The sequence below is a fragment of the Anas platyrhynchos genome, chromosome 1 (assembly GCF_047663525.1).
Source record: "Anas platyrhynchos isolate ZD024472 breed Pekin duck chromosome 1, IASCAAS_PekinDuck_T2T, whole genome shotgun sequence".
In the NCBI taxonomy this organism is placed as follows: Eukaryota; Metazoa; Chordata; class Aves; order Anseriformes; family Anatidae; genus Anas; species Anas platyrhynchos.
Window position 1 is genome coordinate 121975682 of NC_092587.1, and position 20100 is coordinate 121995781.

A 20100-nucleotide genomic window follows, 5' to 3' on the forward strand; every position below is an offset into this window, starting at 1 on the left:
TTCGTGTTTGCACTTTGTTAAATCATTCCCTGTGTGGTCAACTGTATAAAATACTACCAGTGTGCAATCTGTATAAAATATTGCTATGCTTCTTCAATTATGTTTCACACCCACTTTGCCCAGAAACAGATAACCCTGAGAAACAATGAGCTGTCAGAGAACAAGTCCCTTATAGCCTTCATGTCATTTCATTTTTGCACATGATGCACTGAACTGGTTGATTCGGCTGTTATTTACCTCGTTTCATTGGAGGCTGTTAGGGAAATGAGGCTTGCACAGGAAGGTGCTGTCAGAGCCACTTTGCAACAGTTGCTGGAGATCGTCCTTTTTCTACCTGAAATAGGAGGCAGGAGTGCCATGCACTCTTTTGTTTTTTACTCAGTCATCTCCTTCAGGCCTGAAAGGTGGGTTCAGATTTATAGCTTTCTCTGTGAAAGACAGCAGAGCTTACTTGGTTTCAGCTGAATTTAGCCCAAAGCAGAAGCCTAGTGGTGTATCCCACAGAGCTAATCAAAGGAGTTACATTCTTCACCTTAGATTTTTTTTCTACTTGAAAGCATCAGGGTTTCTTTGAGAATATGGCATTATGCAACTCCCGACAGGCTTTACCGACTACTCCTTTCTTTCTGAAAACATTGATTCTCCTGTTTCTGCTGCCTTATAAATTAAAGGGCTTCTTAGTAATTAAGAACTGGCCTCATGTTACCAAAGCAGATAAATGCTGAGCAAAATTGCAGACATCCTGGGAGCATGCCTCAGACTCTTCATGGTCTTCTTGCTGGAGGATCTTAAAGGACATAAAGCTCAGGAGAGTGACCTTTCCTGTCATGTCTGCTATAGCCCAGGTAGAGAACAAACAGTTGAAACTTCACCGATTCCTACCTATAGGATCTAAAAATATTCCCTTCCCTCACTTTCTTTCTCAATATCTTGAGCAGTGCCACAAAATATTTTAATGGGGGAGACTAAGGACATATTTCTACAAGACATGCAAAATCTCTTATGCCATTAACTATGGGATGAGAGATTTGTAGGGCTGAAAAAACTTGTGTGGGATTTGAGACTTAATTACTTTGTCCTTTTCTGCACAGGGAACAAACACCAGTGATGGCAGAAGCACTTGCTATGTCCAGCTGTATCTCTAGCTGCTTAATTCTGAAGGAGATGGTGGAGGGAGTTTTGGTGGTGGTGGGAGATGTGATCATCACTACAAATGCTTGGACTGCAGGTTTTGCAATATTCCAAGCTAATAGGTCTGATGGACAAAGTCAAAAGCTTGATTTATAGTGTTGTCTGTAAGAGACAATTACATCAGAGAACAGTGCAGGGTAAAAAGTGTTGGCCAGAAGGCCAAGTAGCATCATAAAATACATTTTTCCATTTTTCATCTTGACGTTCAGTTGTCATAGAGTTTGTGACTGATACTTGCAGAAATACAGTTTTGATTTTTTTTTACTTAAAAAGAAAATTTGAGACAACACTTATAAAAGAGTGTCAAGATGAAATAGAAAGAATTTTTAATACAAATTATAATGGACATTTTCATTATTTTTATTTTTCTAGACCGTAGTCGATCTGAAATTGATTTGAGTGAATCTTTTTCTGAAGGAAAAGAGGATACCCTGAGTATAAGAAGCAAATCTGTACCTAGTGCCTTAGATGAGGACCTGGTGAGTTTATAAATATATGAATGTTTATCTAGCAGAAATCCTGTTTGTAGTAATTAAAAAAGTAATTAAAAAAAATAATTTGGGTAATATTTAATGTATTTTTAAACAGCTAAACAGCTTCCTTTTTTTTTTTTTTTTTTTTTTTTTTTTTTTTTTTTTAGCAGACAAAGCTCCATCCTTCTTTTCCACCACTGTTGCTGATCTCTTCCTGTTTAACATTTTCTCCCATACATTTTCATGCCTCTTTCTATGTATTCTGTATGGACTGCCTTTCCTGAACTGATTATCAACTTCCCCCTCATATTATGCATATATTCAGGATACACAATTTGCAGATGTGCATCAATTCCATAAAAAAAATACCAGCTTGTTAAATATGCATGAGGAGAAAAAAGGAGTAATTCAAGTATTTCTTCATAGTTTGTTTTGAAGTTTCCGAATGTGTGTGTTTTGCTAAAAAAGAAAGAGAAGAGAAAAAAAAATTACCTGCTGCAACAGTAATGTTTTGTCTGTTTTCATAGTACTTCCCTACCTATCTGATCTTTTCAAGGGGGCATTGGCCATGGGGTTGTCTCCCTTTCTTGTAGCATTTGATACTTGGAAGTTGCTGGAAAAACACATGTTGGGATTCCCATCTATTTTTTGGTTTGTAACCACTCAGCGAATTTTCCTGCAGCACTGCTTTCTTTGGATTCATTATTTAGGAAATGAAAAATCCATTCCTATGTGTCAGATTTATGTTGAAATAAACTTTCAAAAATAAATGTTTGGGGTTGTAATTTAGTAAAAGGTTGTGTTCTTTATTAAGAAGTTGGGAAAGATGGAAGAAGAAAAGCATGCGATAAGAAAATAAAAACTTTAAATATCTAACATTGGTTTCCTGCTATAGTTGTACAGAGCGTGATAGTTATCACTCAGGGATTTTTCTGAAGCAGAGATCAGAAATGCCGAGTCCAGAGTGGTTTTCTGTTCTTTGATTTTTGTCTTCCTTGTATTCAGTGTTGTTTTTTTTTTTGCTGACTCCAAGTGCAATTTCAGATTGCATCTCAGCAGCTCTCCAACTCCTTTGGTAAGAAGTTTTTTTCTTCAGTGTTACCATGGTTTTTTTTAGGGTAGCTTGATGCGTGGGACTCCTTCAGTGTTTGCCTTCATTGTCATACCTTCTGGCATTCACTATGTTTTGAGATGAAGGTTGAACTCCTGCTGGAGTTTAGGTGTTGTGGTGCTCGATTTAAGAGACAAAAATGAGGATGTCTGATGAAAGTAATAACAGCTCCTTTGGTCTGGGAAAAGTTATGCCTTCCTTCCTCCTGGCTGGCTGGTGGATGCGGCCGAGGTCCTTTAGGCTCTTACTCCCGGGTGATGGGAGTTGGCAGCAGTGGTGTGGGAGGTGCCACATGTCAATAGGAGAAGCAGATTGCTGGAATTTGTCAGCTGAAAGGGTTGGAAAAGCCTTTTAGCTTCTTTGCTCCCAGTTTTATCAATAAAACCCCTTAAATTTGCAGAGAAATGATCTGGAGGACTGAATGGGTATTTTCCTTCTCTAACTGATACTAGTCTTGGTAGGGAAAAGGGACAATGCTCAGAAACCCGCATGCTGTGGGAAGTGTTTTTCAAGGAGTACAGGGAGACAGTTAAACATAGGGCTGCTCTCAAGAGCGAGCACCTTATCTAGAAAGGTGTGTGCCAAATTCCTGACCAAGTAGTGTTCATTACATGCTCAGCTGCTGTATTAGAAGTAATCGGATAATGTGCATTTTATAACCCCCCGCTGGAGACCTCGAGATTAATGTCCTACCAGCTCTAACTTTAATAAGCTTTTATAAGCTAATAACACTAACCAATTATGTCGCTGCTGTTCTGTAACACCTCCCGAGAAGCATAATCACTGTAGTGCAAAATGATTTAAGAGCTTATGTTAAATATTAGCCATTTGTCTTTATGTTATATATGTGGTTGAAGACAAAAATCGGTGATCAACTAGCTGTCTCTGTGAAGTGCTGTCAGTATTTGAGTGTCAAAACCTGAAACACCCCAGTTTAAAGTTGTTACCTTAATTTTTTTGTCCTGTATTTAATTATACAGCAATCAAATTGTAGCATTGTTTATTTTTAAGTCCACGCAGTATAAAGGAAAAAGTTTGGGATGTATTACCAGAATTGCTTCTTCCTGATGTATTGGCAGGAACAAAATCAATGAGGAGAGTAGAAGTGAAGTGGTTCTTTTGTTTGTTTTGTTTTTGTTTTATTTTTGTTTTTGTTTTATTTGTTTACTTTTGAAGGGTTTGGCAACCTGTCTCCCCAGAATAGTTTGCTGCATCTCCATGGACTTTTTCCTTAGAGTATGAAGTATCCGTGACTTTTCTTTGTTCTGTGGGGTGCCGTATTCAGAGCAGAAAGGAAAGAGACCGACAGAGGAGGCTCATTGCAAAACATGAAGCTAAGAGGATTTTTTGCTTCCGTATGTGAATTTTGGTCCCAAATAAAGTGATGGCTTGTCCTCATTTCCTCTTGCTCAACATTAAATATGCACAAATGCAATTGGAAAGTAGTAATAGAAAATTTTGCATCGCTTTCAGCTGGTTTTATTTCAGTACAGTCACTGGAGGAAAGGAAAAGAGAAATAACAGCTAGCTTTATGCATACTAATAATGAACGGTCTGCAGATCTTTACAAAAATTGTGACAGTTCAACTCTCCTGCAGCATTTATTTTCTGTTCTTTTTTTTCTGATTAGCACAGAAGTCCAAGACCCCTTACTTCAAATACACTACATCTCTGCTTAGTTTAAGGGAGGGAGAGAATGAGTGAGCAATAGTGAGGCAGGTCACCACATGGGACTTCATAGCTGCACAGCAGATATAAGGGGTTTGAACATTCAGTTTCAATTAAAACTGAAAGCAGGCCTCAAAATACCTGCCACAAGGCTTCAGGAAACCTGAAACTTCCAAGCTACTTTCAATAGGATGACAGCTGTCTGATTTTTTTCATGTAACTTCAAGTTAACAATCCTATTAGGACTGTCAGTTGGACTTTCAGTTTCATGTTGGGTTTTACTTTAACGCTGTGTTTGAGAAATGAAAATATTTTTCCCTGGATATAATCTAAAGGTGTTAGAATTCAGTGTTATTAAAATTAAAGCATATATATGAAGGTGTGCAGTTACTGATTTTTCTGCTGTTTTTATTATTGAAATAGTACATGAAAGTAATAATTATAAAAAATACATCTGTTACACATCTGTTTTTTTTTTTGTTGTTGTTGTTTGCACTTCAAAGATATTCAGTGTGTATGATGTCAGGACAAGTTTCTTTCCATGTGGTTTGACAATAACCTGGGACTTTCAGCCTTGCCTGTTAGAAAGCATGTCCACGTTTGTGATTGTGTTTGTAGAGTCGTCATCTGTCACCAAAGATAGCATGGAAAGGTGCAAGTGTAATACTAACTGTGAGCTTGTCTGTTAGTGTGTGAGAGCATGACTGATATAAATGTAGACAATAATCAGAAAGCTGGATCACTGGATTGTAAAAATAAATCCAATAAAAACATGGAACCTGGATTGTAACCACATCAGTCATCTATTGGTGGTAGCTTCTGACTACAAATGGCTTCAGGTAAGCCAGTATCAGTGATCCCCTGACTGGTATCAGAGCTTAATTTACTGGTTCCTTTTGTTAAGATTTGAAAAATGCTGACTATGTCCCTCTTAACATTTCCAAACCTAAACTCCTGAATGCTAATAGCACTAAGTAAAATAAGGTAATTTGAAGGGGATTGTTAGCAGGTGTGGAAGTGGATTTTGTTTATTAGTACAGTTATTGGGCATACAGAGTTATATGCCTACAGAAGAAGTCAGGAAACACGCATGACATATTTTTTTTTTCAGTTTTTAAGCAATCGAAACCTGAAATCCTGGTGACCTCTTTTCCCTTTCTGCTATGTGCAAAGATGTGGAAAATGTAAATCTAAATCCCTCTAGAGATTAGAATTTTGAATGCATCATGTACCATCTTCCTGAAGTAGAAAATACATGAAACAAAACCAATTTGGTTGACTAAATATAGAGCAGAACACAATGACTGAATTCCCTGTTGTTGTTTTTTGTCGTATAGGATTACCTAGATGAAACAGAAGAAGATATTGATGACATAGTGGCCTCTCGTTATTCAAGGAAACATGGACATCTGACAAATGCATTGTCAAGAGTAAGTTCCTGAGTGGAAAACAGATGCTTTTTCATCTTATGTAAGACTATTCTTCCAAAATGGAGTTTAACGTCATACCACTTAGCAGCATTCTGTTTTATATTTTAGTAGTTTTCTTAACAATTTATAACAGATCATTTTTCATCCTGCACTTGAGAAACATCCTTTAACTTTTAGATAGTTTTTCTGACTCTTATATTTTTAATGCTATTCAAAGCTAAGATGCTGTTCTGCAGAGCACATGGAAAGCAAGAACCATGTCGTGTTTGCAGATTTCTCTACATATTCAAGTTACTACCAAGCTGATATTTGGGAAGGCAAACCATAGGTGTTTGCAGTATGTGACTACTCAGTTTTGCAGAGGAGCACTTAATCTTAATTTACTTGAAATGAAGAGAGCAAGGCTGTGGTGTGATATGCCATCTGATTTAACTTTCTAAATGTTAAGTTTCTTGGGACACAAATAGTTGTTTGTGTATTTGCATGCATGCCATTTCTGTCCACCCCCCAAGCCTAGCTTCTCCCATTCTCCATGAGATGTTGGGGAGGGGGGGGGGGGGTTGGATTTGTGACAACTTTTCTATTTCCTGAAATAATTGTATTTTTTTCTGCCATACTTTTTTTTTTTTTTCCTTTTGTCATGCCCACAAACTATATAATGTAAATCATCTGTTCGAGTCGCATGGTTACCTAACTGTTGCAGCTTAGTGTTGGTCTTGAAAGGATGGTTGCATTTTCAGGTTGTTACAGGTGCTTGAGATGCAACAAAAGTGGTGTAACAAGCCCTCTGTAGCACTTTTTACAGTCTGTTATTCACTGGGAAAGAAAATAATTGATAAAAATAGCCTTTAACATGCTTATAAATACTTGCTGTGTTGCACATTTCTGGGGCCTGACATGCAGGATGTGAACAACTCATAGCATCTTCAGTAAAGTCACAGAGCCCTCTCTGGCCACTGCTCTTCATGCCTTGTGCTAAGAATAGCTCTGGTGAGCACACAGAGTACCAGTAAGCTGCAACAAACACGAAGAAGGTGAGAGAGTTCAGGAGGATGAAGAGACCTGAGGAGTTTCATGCTAAAAGGAAAGAGATAATACAGTCCATGACATTAATCAGTGAGCTGTCCTTTCTAGACTGTATCTGCATCAGTCTCCATGCAGGTAACACCCAGGGAATGCTCATTTCAATTCTCAATCCCAAAGAGATGGTGTTGGCTGAACGCAAGCTCAGCTTACCTGGGGAGGAGAAAGAGCTGAGAGAATTGCCATTGAAGAGCATTGAAGAGCATTGTGGTATTTTAGATCTGACCATGTCCAGACTGTTTTCCGTTCTAATTTCTGTAATTCACAGAAACAGATGCAACAGGGATGTGTGGCACCTCGCACCAAATCAGACCTGAGCAAATGTAGCTTTTTTGGTATTGGTCTAACATAACCCACTTTCTTGAGGTTGACTGTGACTCACTGTCTTCAGTCCTTGCTGGTCCCATTGATTCTGTAGGCAGAATTATTTTTCTTTCCTTTGAAAATTAATATGAGGGTTGCAGGTGCTTAAGTGCTTTCTCAGTTTAGCCCATTAACTGAGGGACGGTGTTTGGAGACCCTTCCATCTGCGTGCTGTAGGTAGTGCTCTGCATTGGGTTTTGTCTGTTTCTGTAGATTTCCCTTCGACCATTTTCTTAAGCAGAGCACAGCTTTTCCTCTGCTGTAGGTTTGAGGTAATCTCAGATCTCAATGTTCTTGTTTCTTTGTATTCACCCTGAAATGAATGTTCATGTCCTTGCATCCTATGCTAATGGAGAAGTTTTGAATGGCAAAGCTGCTGCTCCCTGCTGGAGCAGGTCAGTTTTACAGGTTCTTTGTGACTTTCTTTAAGTGTGTTTTACTAGTTATTCCCTCTCTCTCTTATTTTGGCCTTTTCTCTGCTTGTTGTATGCCTTTGAGCCTTCTGTGTTGTAGAGAATTTTCTCTACATTATTATGTCACATTGAAGTAATGTTGTTAATTAAAAGTAGGTTCTGACTGCATCTTTTTTTATTAAATACGATAATTTGAAGTACTGCATAGGTATTCTAACAGTGAGCATTTGAGGTTAGAGGTTATTGAGGTTATTTGAGGTTATTTCAAGAGGGTAAAGACACTTAAATCTGCCTGTATTGTGTGTGGGCTAAAAATGGGAATGAAAAGTGACACTGAACAGGAATTGCATCTCAGCATTAGCGTATTGTTGCCTGCGTTTACCCAAAGCTAATACATGAACTTTGTATTGCGTTTTCCCTGCATCCTTCACTGATTCCTCTCCTAAACACATTAACGTGTTGTTGTCAAGGACCATCACGTCAGTAAATCTGAGTTTTTCCAGTGTCTTACTGCACCGATAAGAGATGCAAAACAAATGTAATTCTTAGTGAGGGGCTAAAGCGAGGCTCAGCAACCTCCATACATGTATGTAGTGGTTGTTTACTGTGAAAGTGGAAAATAGGTAGATTTCCCAAGGATATTGCATTTAGCATGTGTAAAGGCCATTGTAAATGCCACAGAACAGAGTCTGTGGGGAAAGAAGTCAAATATGTCAAATATTTCTACTGAATATATGTTGTTTTGTTTGTGGATTTGTTTTCTGAATGTAATTCAGAAATTGCATTTGCATAAATTCTAGCATCAGAGGTCAGCTATTTGTTTAGAACTGTTTGTTTGTTTTCCCGGTCATTGCCCCTTTACTACCAATGTACCTAAAGATAAAGAAAAAGAATACTTGGATTCAGAAGAATAACTATTCTAATAACTATTCTCCCTCCCCATGTTGGTGTAACCTTGTTAGTTTTCTGAGGTGGGCACAAGCACTGTTATTTTCCTGTTACAGGGATAATGTTGGCATTTTGTAGCATATACTGGGATCTTTGAGTTCACTAACAGTGCCCAAGGATACCCATTTTATTTATGCTAGAGGTGGGAGTGCATAAATGGTAAAGGCTGAAATTTAGCTTGAGGCGTGATAAGAATAGGAAGAAATATGACACATTTGTCAGTGTGTGCTGCTAATTGTCCTGCAGTCTTGTTCACGGAATCTCAGTCGACCATACAATGTAATAAAAGAGCAAGCTTTATTTCTTCTTCTTCTTCTTCTTTGTTGTTGTTGTTGTTTAAAAGAAATTATAAAGAAAGCTAGCCCAAATTAGAAAAACAAACAAAAAGAAAAATACAAAAATTATGAAATTTTTGCTGTTTATTATTTCTACATTATGTATGAAATTAACATTTTTGGATTTTTTTTTTTTATTGTATTTTTTAAGAATGATTGCTTGTTTAGTTTTAAAATCTCCCCTGCTGTTCACCATGTTGACACAAGCCTGCTTATCACTCCAGCTTTCTTTGCTGCTGAGTCTTTAGACAAGATGGTTGGAGATTTGCATTGTCACAGACCAGTTCTTTTTGTGTTGCCCTTCCTTTCAACTCTGTCCTTCCTTCCTCCCTCTAGCTGCTAGGGAACAAGGTAGCCCAAGATGTAGTTAATTTCCCATGAATTCATTAGTTAGACTGCCATAAATTGCTCAAATGAGCAGAGGGGGTAAATGCTTTCCCCATCATTCTGTTACCATACTTTTTTTTCCCCCAGAGTGACATGTTTAAACATGTATATGTGTTTTTTCACATATCATTACAAACTCCACAGAGAAACTACATTTTTTTTTTACAAAGGGACCAACTCTGCAATATATGAATGCTCACCTTTTGATGAGATTAAAAAAGAATTAAGTTCATGGGGACATAAATGGACGACATCCAAATACAATCCAATACAAACCCAAATTTGCTGAGTTGGTGTTCTAAAATACTTTTTTTTTTTTGATACAGCAGATACTTCACTTCGATTTTATTACTTTGAGCCACGTGCCCTTCAGTGCCCTTCAATACTTGATGTATATAGGAAAGACTTTGCATTTCCTCTGATTTGGTCATGCCTTTTCCATTTCTCTCACTATAGCTTTGCAATGCAAACTTTATTTACCTGTCTGTATCAGTAAAGCTTTTTCACTGCACTTATTCTTTCCTATTACAGCTACCTAATGCTCTTTTCTCTTGACCTTTTCCACTGCCTTCTTTAAAGAACTTCCCAGAAGCCTCTGACAGAAAATGGACCTACTTAAATGTGCCTGAAACAGATGGTGATACTGTGAGTTCTCCTCAATCCTCTGCTTAGCTTTGAAGGTTTCTCTCTTTTATCCCTCTGTGTTCAAGACTGTGCCTGTCTGTCTTGCAAGCTTCCTGTGTGATAGGATTTATATGGTTATGCATATTCTTGAACAGTCTTGCTCAAGGACTCAAACCAAAATGTACACCAGATTTCTAGAATGCCTTTGGTTCCAGTGGTATGCACATTGCTCCAATTTTCTTTAAAAACATTTAGTTCTTTCCTGATTGTCATCTTTTGAAAGAGAATATCCACATAGCAATATAACATAGGGTATCAGTGAAAAGAGATTGGGTTGCAATATATTATGCCACAGTGGAAAATTTTGTGGGATTTTTGCTAAACCTTTTCTGGCTTTAGGAAAATTGCATAAACAATGGATATCGGAAGTTTGCTTATATGAGAGATTGGTGTCACTTTAACCAAACATGTTTTTTATCATCTTCATTACAGGAATCATCCTTATAACCTTTTCTAATGGTTCTGTCAGCAGTTATCTCATGAGACTCAGTAAAAATCAGGTGGACAGTGGAGGCAGTGAGGTCATTTTTATCTGTTTAGAACTTATGTGAGCTTACGGTTTATGTAGCCTGACTGCTCTTCAGCTCGTGCATGAATTAAATGGCGGTAATTTAGATTAAGTCATGTTTATAAATAGATTTGAGTCCCGTGTGTAAAAAACATCAGCAGTCTAGACATTTATGCTATTTATGCTAGTTGCAGTTCCTACTCCCTTTACATCAAATAGACTCAGGTAACATTTCTCTTCTATCCTATGTCTCTTTTCATAGCAAGTCCTAACAAGGGAGACAGTATTGCAGGGTTGTGGCTGAATGAAAGAGCAGATTCGGGAAATAAAAATTGTTTAAGCTTCTAAGTCCTTTCTCTCTCCCTCCAGACAAGCATAAACAGCATGCTGAGCGTATATAGTGAAACTGGTGACTATGGTAACGTGAAGGTCAGCGGTGAAATCCTTCTCCAAATCAACTACAGCTACAAAACAGGTGCCCTCAACATCTTGGTGAAAAGTTGCAGAAACCTGGCTGTTGCAGATGAGAAAAAGCAAAGGACTGATCCGTAAGCACAGAAAATTCCTTTTTAGGCCCCGCTATGGCTGTCCTCTGACACATTGCTCTCTGTAGTCATCAGTGATGTAGCCTGGGGTTGTGGTACAAACCTGGGAATTCATAAGATCCAGTTGCTACAAGCCAGCATTTGGGTGATGGTTGGTTTTGGATTCCCTGTGGGAAATGCATTTCCAATATATTCCTTAGGGCAGCATGGACATATTCTGGGGAAATAATAATAATACTTAAATTATCAACCTGTTTGCTAGCAATCTCTGCAAAAGGACAAAAAATACGAATGCATAGGGAGACTGAATTGATTTCTTACTTTTAGAAGCAACACTGAAGTATATGATGGTGTTTCAGAGGGAGGGAGGGTAATAGCTTTGTGGTTTTCATGCTGTGAATCCATAGATTCACTTTGCAAGGACTGTGTTTTGTGAGAGTCTTTTAGATTTCCGAGTATTCTTAGTTTTCAGAATATAATGTAAACTCTTTCATAGTTAGAAATTAATAATTTATATCTCTAATCATGTCTGTTATATGTAAGGTATAAAGTTTTTAATTCTCCTGTATTTTCAGTGTATGTGTTGTCAGATGTAATCAGTCAATAATCATATACTACAAAAGCTGAAGTGCTAGGAAAGCTTTCTGCAAATTAGTTCTGTAAATTAATTTAGCCCTTTTGTTACTCGGAGCCTATCAGAACAACATCGCAATGTTTCTAGATAAAGTCCATACCTTTCCATGTTTCACAAAGTCTGTTACATGTGTGTGTTGTTTAGACTGCAAAAATTAATTTCCTCATATATTTTACTGATGCAGGAATGGCACATCCTTGCTCAAACTAGTCATTTTCTATTCCTTGCTAATAATTTACTACTTGATCTGCAGATATGTCAAAGCATACCTCCTGCCTGATAAGTCCCGCCAAAGTAAACGCAAGACCAAAATTAAAAGCAACAGCACCAATCCAGAATTTAATGAAACGCTGAAGGTGAGAACACTGTCTCTCTCATGGGCTGTGATGAATGTCCTACTTGTGCTCACAGGCGTTTTCTGTAAGTGCTCCAGTATGGGGATTAGACCTTGGAAGTGATGCCTCAAAGGGAAGGTATTTAAGCAAAACATCTAGGAATCAATCCTATGAGTTTTAATTTCTGGTTTTCAGCATTGAGGAATTGTTTTTGTTTGGTTCTCCCCTCTACAGGTAAAACTTACATTACTTTCCACAGATCTCTTCCAAAACTGTTGATGTTCCCATCTAACCTGAGCTCAGAGTTCTTATACATACCTTAAAGATTTTGAAAGCCCTAAGTTACAACTGTACTGAGGTAGAACTAGCTTAAAAAATCCTGTCTAACTGAGTTCTAAGAGAAAATAACCTTTAGCAGTAAAAGCTCTTTGATAGCTAGCAAAGCTGTTGTTGGCATTTTACTGTGTTCCTAAAAAGCTGATTGAAGTGCATTTTATGTTGCAAAAGAAAATGATAGACTACTGCCTTGACTGGTAGAGCCCAAGTGCCCGTGATCTTTCCATTCTTTTCTCATACCCATGTCCAGCCTACAGAGGCTGGAAAGGTTTTGTGCTCCTCACAAGCCGCTTATTTATCTGCTTGGCTTTGTGGTGTAGGGCGGAATGGTAGAGTGTGAATGCCCGGCTCACTGCCTGGCACCTGGACCACAGGCTCCTGGTGATTCTGCTTGCTGTCAACCAACAAGAGTCATCCCAGCCAGCTGTCACGAAGCCAGAAACTTTCCTGTATTATCCTGAAAGACTCTGAGGGGAAATTCAGTGATTAAGTAAATAAGTTTCATATAATAGATGCTAATAGATGTTCCTTGGCCAGTGTACTTGACCTGACCTGGCTACAAAACTATTTTGCAAACTTACACATACATGTACTTGGTCTGGCCAGGCTGCTTTCCAAGGGAGAGTATCCTGCACAGCCTCATTTTTAAACGGTTTCTAGTAAAGTTAAGATTTGCCTGAACTGGAGGGGAAAAAAAAAAAAAAAAAAAAAAAGTGTTAGACTCTTTTTAGCAGGGAATGTAGTTAGCACTGAACATGTTTGCTAGTAGGGAACTGCAGGAATAGGACCTAGCAGCTTGCTAAAAATGCAGATTGTGTCAAAGAGGGCTTACTTGTATTGTTGATAGGTAAATGAGAGCTAGATCTAGTTGCTGCAACTGGTATTACCATTAAAAAAAAAAAAATACATCTATATCTTCCATCTTTGGCTTGTATTCTAGTATTGCTGAATAGTGCAGCTCTCACAGTTGGCATCTAAGATATGAGCATTGCAGACATATCTATGCGTTAATACCCTACTTGTGTGGCTAGCCAACTGACTTGAATGTTTCAGCTTCTGGAGAACACGTCTATGTCCAGACATTGTTCCTGAGAACAAACAGAAAAGAAGACATCTGGATCTCCTCAATTAACACTAGAAGAAGGGTAAATTTCATGGAATTAGTAAGCCTTTCCCTGAAAGCAGAGCAAGAATTCCAGATGTTTATAATTTTCTATATATTTGCTAGAATATGTTGCTACCTCAGAGGAGTTTTTAATAGCTTTCAACCAAACTGCATGAAAGGTGCTACTGAGACATTTTGGTGAATGCTTTGCAGATACGATTTTACTTGTTTTCAGAATAATTTTTTACAAGTTACAAAGATAAAACTGAATAGGAGAAGAAAACAGTGTACAGCAACCTCTCTTTAGGGATGAAAGATCCAGTGGGGCTTCTTACAAAATAAACTTTGGTGTTGATCTACTTCTTTTACATAAGCTATAAGGAATTAACGGGATGATTGTTTTAATCATAATTATTTACTTTATAGCCATAAATACCCAGTAAGTAATACAGAAAAAAAAAAGAAAAGAGGTTTAACAGTTCCCTGTGAGATTTCTAGCTATAGACAGCTTATTTGCAACGAAAACAAATTTCTCTTTCATGCTCCATTTATTAACTGCTGCGGGTTTCATGAAATTTAGCTATTGCTGTAAAAGGCTCCATGGAAACTATTATTTGTGCTTATTCTGAGGGTTCTTTTTTCTGTTTTTCTGTTGGTAGTATGTCATCAGTCATACACAGCTAGAAACCAGGACCCTGCAGCTTTCTGTCTGGCACTATGACAGATTTGGACGCAACAGCTTTCTTGGAGAAGTGGAAATTCCATTCGATTCCTGGAACTTTGAAAATCAGGGCGATGAGTGGTTTGTGCTCCAGCCCAAGGTAAGGATTTCCAGGGGCCAATGAAACTGCTGAGAAGCAAATTTAGCAAGGCTTAGTTATTTTTCCTTTGGAACACGTTTGTAAAATGGTGACTTTGTGATTGTCAAATGTAGCAATAAAAATAGTATCTTTGTGTTTTATTCAATCAAAACCCACCATTCCTGAAGTCTTCATGAAAACTTTTTATCTGGTTGGCCACTTGAACAAACAAAACCCAGCACTTTAAATAATATATAAGTTTGTCTTGCAACAAACTGCAGAGGAAAAATGAACTTGTAAAGAAATTGATTTATTTTTTTTCTTCCAGAAAATAGCAGATGAACCAAGGAGCTTCTTTGCCACTCCCCCCTATCCAACACTGAGCAGTTCAGTAAAGCAAAAGACCCTTCTTGTTTCAATTCAATATGTTTCACACTTTTCAGTGGTAACAAAATGACTTATTAAGCTCTTATTCACCATGACTAGGAAGGTGTAAGATGAGGCTTCTCATCAGGCAAATCAGTTGGTTTATGAAATAGGACTTTCACTGTACTTAGCTAAGGATAGGATGACTTCCGTCTTTAAGGCACCCCCTGCTTTGGCAAAGGTGTTTATTTTTGGAAGAGATTCAAAGAGCTGTTGTAAGCTCGAGGATTAAAGGTTTCTCAGTTGCTTGCTTCTGCAGCAGCTGGAATCCCTAGGAATTTCAGGGGCTTAAATTGCTATTTCAGAAAGTTTATTTTTCTTGTTGTAGAAAAATTGAAGATTGTACTGCAAATGACGTGGAGATAGACTCAGATGACTCCTTTGTTCTGTGTTCATTATATTTAAAGAAATATTATATTTAGGGTTTAGGAGGGACTGTTTGATTTGTGTCTTATCCTCAAATGTCAGATGAGTCTGATTGCTTTATAATTTCCTGGTATAGCCCTTTTTGGTGCTAAGCCATCACAAATTTATACCTCAGTAAATAATTAGCCAGAAAATACATAAGGAAACTGGCCTCCTTTTAACACTCAGACACCTCCTGCTTTAAAACTGGCATGGAAGATCATTCCTAGTTTCCTCGTTGAGCTTTATTAATGAGAGTGACCATCAGCTTTTCCTTCATAGCCCAAAAGGGGGATGAAATACCAGGAAGAGAAGGTGGCTAATGAAGACAAAAAAAACTCCAGTCAGTGCTGTGTCCAGGCGAGGGTTATACTATCCTTCTTGGATAACGTGGAGAACTTTCACCCAACTTGCATCATGTAGTTTGCTTTTGTTGGGTCTATGCTTGGGGTAGACTAAATGTCTGCTGCGCCTCTGTTGTGTCCTTGGCTGGTGTTGGATGTTGCTCTTATTTAGTACCAAGCATTCTACCATGGTCGATGTATCTTGTATTTGTTTTGCTTACACTTTGTATGCAACATTGGTCTGAAATTGAGTGTCTTTTCATGCAGTAATCTGTCTTCTCCGTTCAATCTCCGGGGGCTTTCTATGGGTGGTTTCTTTTAATCTAACAGGAAAGAAAAAAAAAAAATGTCTTGAGACAGTCCTGCTCAGGAAAAATAGTAATGATGTGTTAAGCATTTTAGCCATTCCAACTGGAAGGTCTTGTCTGGTTATTTCCAAAGCTGTTAAAAGGACTTTTAAACTTTTTCTTTTTTACCAAAGAAAGCAAACACAAAATTGGTCTTGTCTGCTTCCTACATTGTTACAAATTATGTTTCTGAACTTAAAATGCTGCTAAGATTGTTGTCTGGCAAAGATAATATTGTTCCTGAAAGATAAATTATTGCATTTTGAAATTTAAAAAAAAAAAAAAAGTACAGGTTAGCATACAAACAAGTTACATGCTGTTCTCCCATATGAATTGCATGATATAGAAAGGAATGGCAATGAAATGTTCCCTGTGTTTTACTACATTGCTTTGTTTTATCATGAATCATTTAGCTGCCTTAGTGAAAGTGTTGGAGACTTAAGACCTATTTTTTTCTATGAGCACTGCGTGGCCTGTTTTCAAGAGGAATATGGTTAAATCAGAAAATAGTTCTGTGGTTAAGGAGGGGAGCAGAGTCTAGAGTCACGGTATATGCGGCTTTGGAGAGGGGAAGGTTGGCAAATTGTTCCTGATGTAAGAACTTATGCTGTCATTTGTCTACCAGTAAAACAGAAAAAATAATCCTTGCTGACTTTATGGGAAATTTGATGCTAAACCTACATAGTTTAGGCCCTAAATGAACTGCCTAACTAGCAAGATTTAAATGATGATTTCTTGTTGTTAAAATTATTCCACAGCCATTTGCTACAGCTTTTATTTTGTCCTCTGTTGTAGCAACTGGCATCAGTCACTGGTGCCATCGTGCTACTTCTAAAGACTATTGTGTGTTGTTTCTGGGCGAAATTCAAACATTTCAAAAGAAAAGGAACCTGAAATATTATTGGGTGGAAAAGGACACTGAGAATTACCTTAGTTTTTAGTTTTCTATTTCAGAGCTGGACTCTGCTCTCTTCTGCTGTCATAGTTCCTCATATCTCTATTTCAACAGTGACTCAGGAGTGACACTTCTAAAATAAATGAAACCAATTATGGATTTAAAACCCAATTGGGGTAAAAAAGGCCATCAGAATGTCAGCTTAAATTAGCTACAGTTTATTTCTTGAGAAATAAGTTCGAGTTCTTTGTTTATTTGTGTCACTCATTCATGCTAGGTCTCTCCTTCCTGCTTTTGTTCTCTGCACTGTGTCTAATGCCATGTAGCTTTGTTCTTCTGAGAGCTTGAACTCTCTGATTCATAAAGTTTTCTAAAATGTGATTGTATTCAATCTGAAATGTTAAATTATGTGAAAGTAGGAAGATAAGTCTTGATATATTTAAGAAACATTTCAAACAGTATAGGTACAATAAAATATCAAATGGAGAAAGTGAATGATTAACCTTAGCTGGATTTATGGTTTTTTCATTATTTTTTTTCCTTTCAGGTGGAGGTTGCAACAGATGTTGGACTTCAGTATAAAGGAGAACTGACAGTTGTTTTACGTTACATTCCCCCAGACAGAAACCTAATGCTTCCTCTAGGGCAGTTTCAAGGTAAAGCAAACATTAATGGTAATTTATGATACCATCCCCCTGAGTATTAAAAATTCTCAACTAGTATGAAGTAATGGAATTAGAGAAGATTGAAATTAGACTTAAATATATTAGTTGTCTTTATCTGTGTAACTTTTGAGTCGTGAGTATGTTTCTCTTCCTCTATCCTCTTCTGTTACATTGGACCTAAGGAGAGGGAAGGGAAAGAGGAGTGTGCCATAGTCAAGTATTGGTGCATCGATTTGACCTAATTAAAAAATGCTCAGACGTTAGTTAATATGATCAAGGACAGCCACATACAAATAAATCTTCTAAATTGTAGTCTGTGTTCTTTGTTCAGCTGGCTACATACAGTGTATAGCTGATCAAAGTAACAGACTTCCCTTAGTTCCTCTTGCTTAACTGTCTATAACTTTACCTATCTCCTCATTTTAAGTCTTTTTCATGCTTCTTTAACTTCTGTTCAGTTTTGCCATATTACACTTCTAATTCAATCCTGTAAAACGTTATTTGAATTGTTTAGGGCAAGCCATTATTTTCATTAGTAGTGAGCAATGGATAATACAGTTACTTACTCCTTGCATTGTAGTAGCATGAGGAACAGCAATCATCTAAAGAGAAATCAGTCACTGGATAGCACCTGAGATGTACCAGGTACAGGTAGTCCAAGAAGAGTTCTTTCTTAGTGACAATATTGCTATTTAGCATTAGGATTAGATAGGTATAAAAGATATTTTTTTATTTTTTTTTCTTTCTTTTTTCTTTTCTTGATAAATGATATTCCCTCTGCTTGAAATAATCCCAAGGTTTTTTCTCTTGAAAGCTAATCACTGTCTGAAAAGTATGGACATACACTGCATTTTTTTAATTAGTAACACTTTAACATCACTCTTCATCCTTTTTTTCTTCTGATGTTTCCAGTCCCAAACAGCGTGCATGATCCCTGATTACACCTCCCTTAGAATCCACAGCGTCAACAAGTACATGTGTCCTCATGTAGCTGTTCAAATGCGGTAACATGTCAGTGAGCACCGTGTCCTTTGCCATGGAGTATGAGGAGAGGAGCAGTTTGTCCTTACAAAAGGAATATACACAGTATATTTCTGCATTTTAAATTTTGGGACAGATGTTACATACCTTGCTTGTGGTGTTGGACTGCTTTAGCATCAGAGATGGAATTAGCTTCTGAAAAGAGAGCAGGGCTTACAGGATGCGCAGTTCTTTCTGTTCAGCATAGTAACACACCAATGATTACATTCAGAAAGGACTTCAGTTAGGACATCCAGTTGTTTGCAGCAATGGATATCTGGTTATACAGTCAAGTTCTTTATCAAATATGGAGTGATTTTCTGCCCTTGCCTTTTCAGTTTCTATACCCTTGACAATAAGGATCTGTTTATAAGAAATGTTTTAATCCCATTGAAGGAAATGAGTGAAATAATCCAGCCAAGAGAACTTAGATGTCCAAATCAGTTTTGTAGTGTATAGTTTCTGATTATGATAACGATGTTGCAACTCTGTTGTGTATGTAGGAAAGAAGAGCTTTAAAAAAGGAAAAAAGGGAGAGACTCATCTGCCATCTGGGGGTATATTAGAAGTCCTCATCAAAGAAGCTAAGAATTTAACAGCGGTGAAATCGGGAGGCACATCAGACACTTTCGTGAAAGGGTCAGTGTTTTTTTTTTCCTCTGCATTTTAATGGCTGTACTTGAAGAGCATTTTGACTGATCCTATTTTATTCAATATGTCTGTATATATGTGTGTGTGTGTGGGGGGGGTGTCAGTACTGAAAAGCAACGGGCCCTTTGAAATGGTATGGCAAAGGATGCTGTTGGCTATGGGCAGAGAGGTGTGAGTTGTCCTAGTGGTTAAATACCAGCATGTCTGGACTCAGTCAAGAAAGAGTATGTAATCTGTACCACCGACTCCATTCAAACATATGTGTTCAGTGTGCTAAGGTGCACACTGTTATAGAATATAAACAAAACACTTTCACTGAGTTGGCAGAGAAAGGTAGGTGAACATTGATGATTCCTGAACACGAGAAGATGTAAACTGGGGTTTGCACATTGGAGATGACACCTGTACCGACAGTGACATTTACATTTCCAGCAAATTGAAACTATATGTGTGTATATATATATGTATATTGACTAGGAGAAGGAGCCTTGTTTTCAGGAAGAAACAAGTCTGTTTGGATTCCTCATAAAACTGCAAATAGCTTGATGGCTGCTCCATCACGCTGAGGTTCTTTCTAGTGGATGTCAACTGAAACATGCAGAAAGAGAAAACTCATGTGTGTGAGGAAAATCTGTTCTTAGTCAAGTATAGAAGAATGCTAAATGAGAAGATTTTTCTCTCTTTTACAATAAGTATATTTTTTTTGTGTGTTTAATTGGGAAAGATCTTTGTCATGCGGTACATTTTCAAGGAGCACGTTTAAGTCCTAAGGGTTTCTAGAAAGTCTATCACTGACTTCAAACACTGTCTTAACACTAATTGTGTCTCATTGTTAACATTTAATATTCTTTGACAGAAGACATTTAAAAACTCTGCTCTAATGGCTTTGAGGTTTGATTTTAAAGATGCATCATTCTGAAAAATGTAGGGTCTGTGTCACTTGTATGCCTATATGCAAGTATATATACATATATATATATATTATTAAATATATATTT

The 20100-nt window shown here is 37.5% G+C and overlaps 1 protein-coding gene across 8 annotated transcripts in view; it reads left to right on the top strand.

Moving 5' to 3' along the window:
• Positions 1-20100, top strand: part of SYTL5 (synaptotagmin like 5) — an 87060-nt gene that overhangs the window by 58358 nt on the left and 8602 nt on the right. For 7 of the 8 annotated variants that reach the window (XM_027449013.3, XM_027449015.3, XM_038170763.2 and 4 more), the window contains 8 exons: positions 1564-1670; positions 5781-5873; positions 9982-10047; positions 10964-11142; positions 12027-12129; positions 14209-14370; positions 17314-17422; positions 18955-19090. In XM_027449013.3, the coding sequence (XP_027304814.2) occupies positions 1564-1670; positions 5781-5873; positions 9982-10047; positions 10964-11142; positions 12027-12129; positions 14209-14370; positions 17314-17422; positions 18955-19090 (955 nt within the window). The remainder of the gene's footprint in view (positions 1-1563; positions 1671-5780; positions 5874-9981; positions 10048-10963; positions 11143-12026; positions 12130-14208; positions 14371-17313; positions 17423-18954; positions 19091-20100) is intronic. The other variant, XM_013094537.5, reaches the window with a different exon arrangement.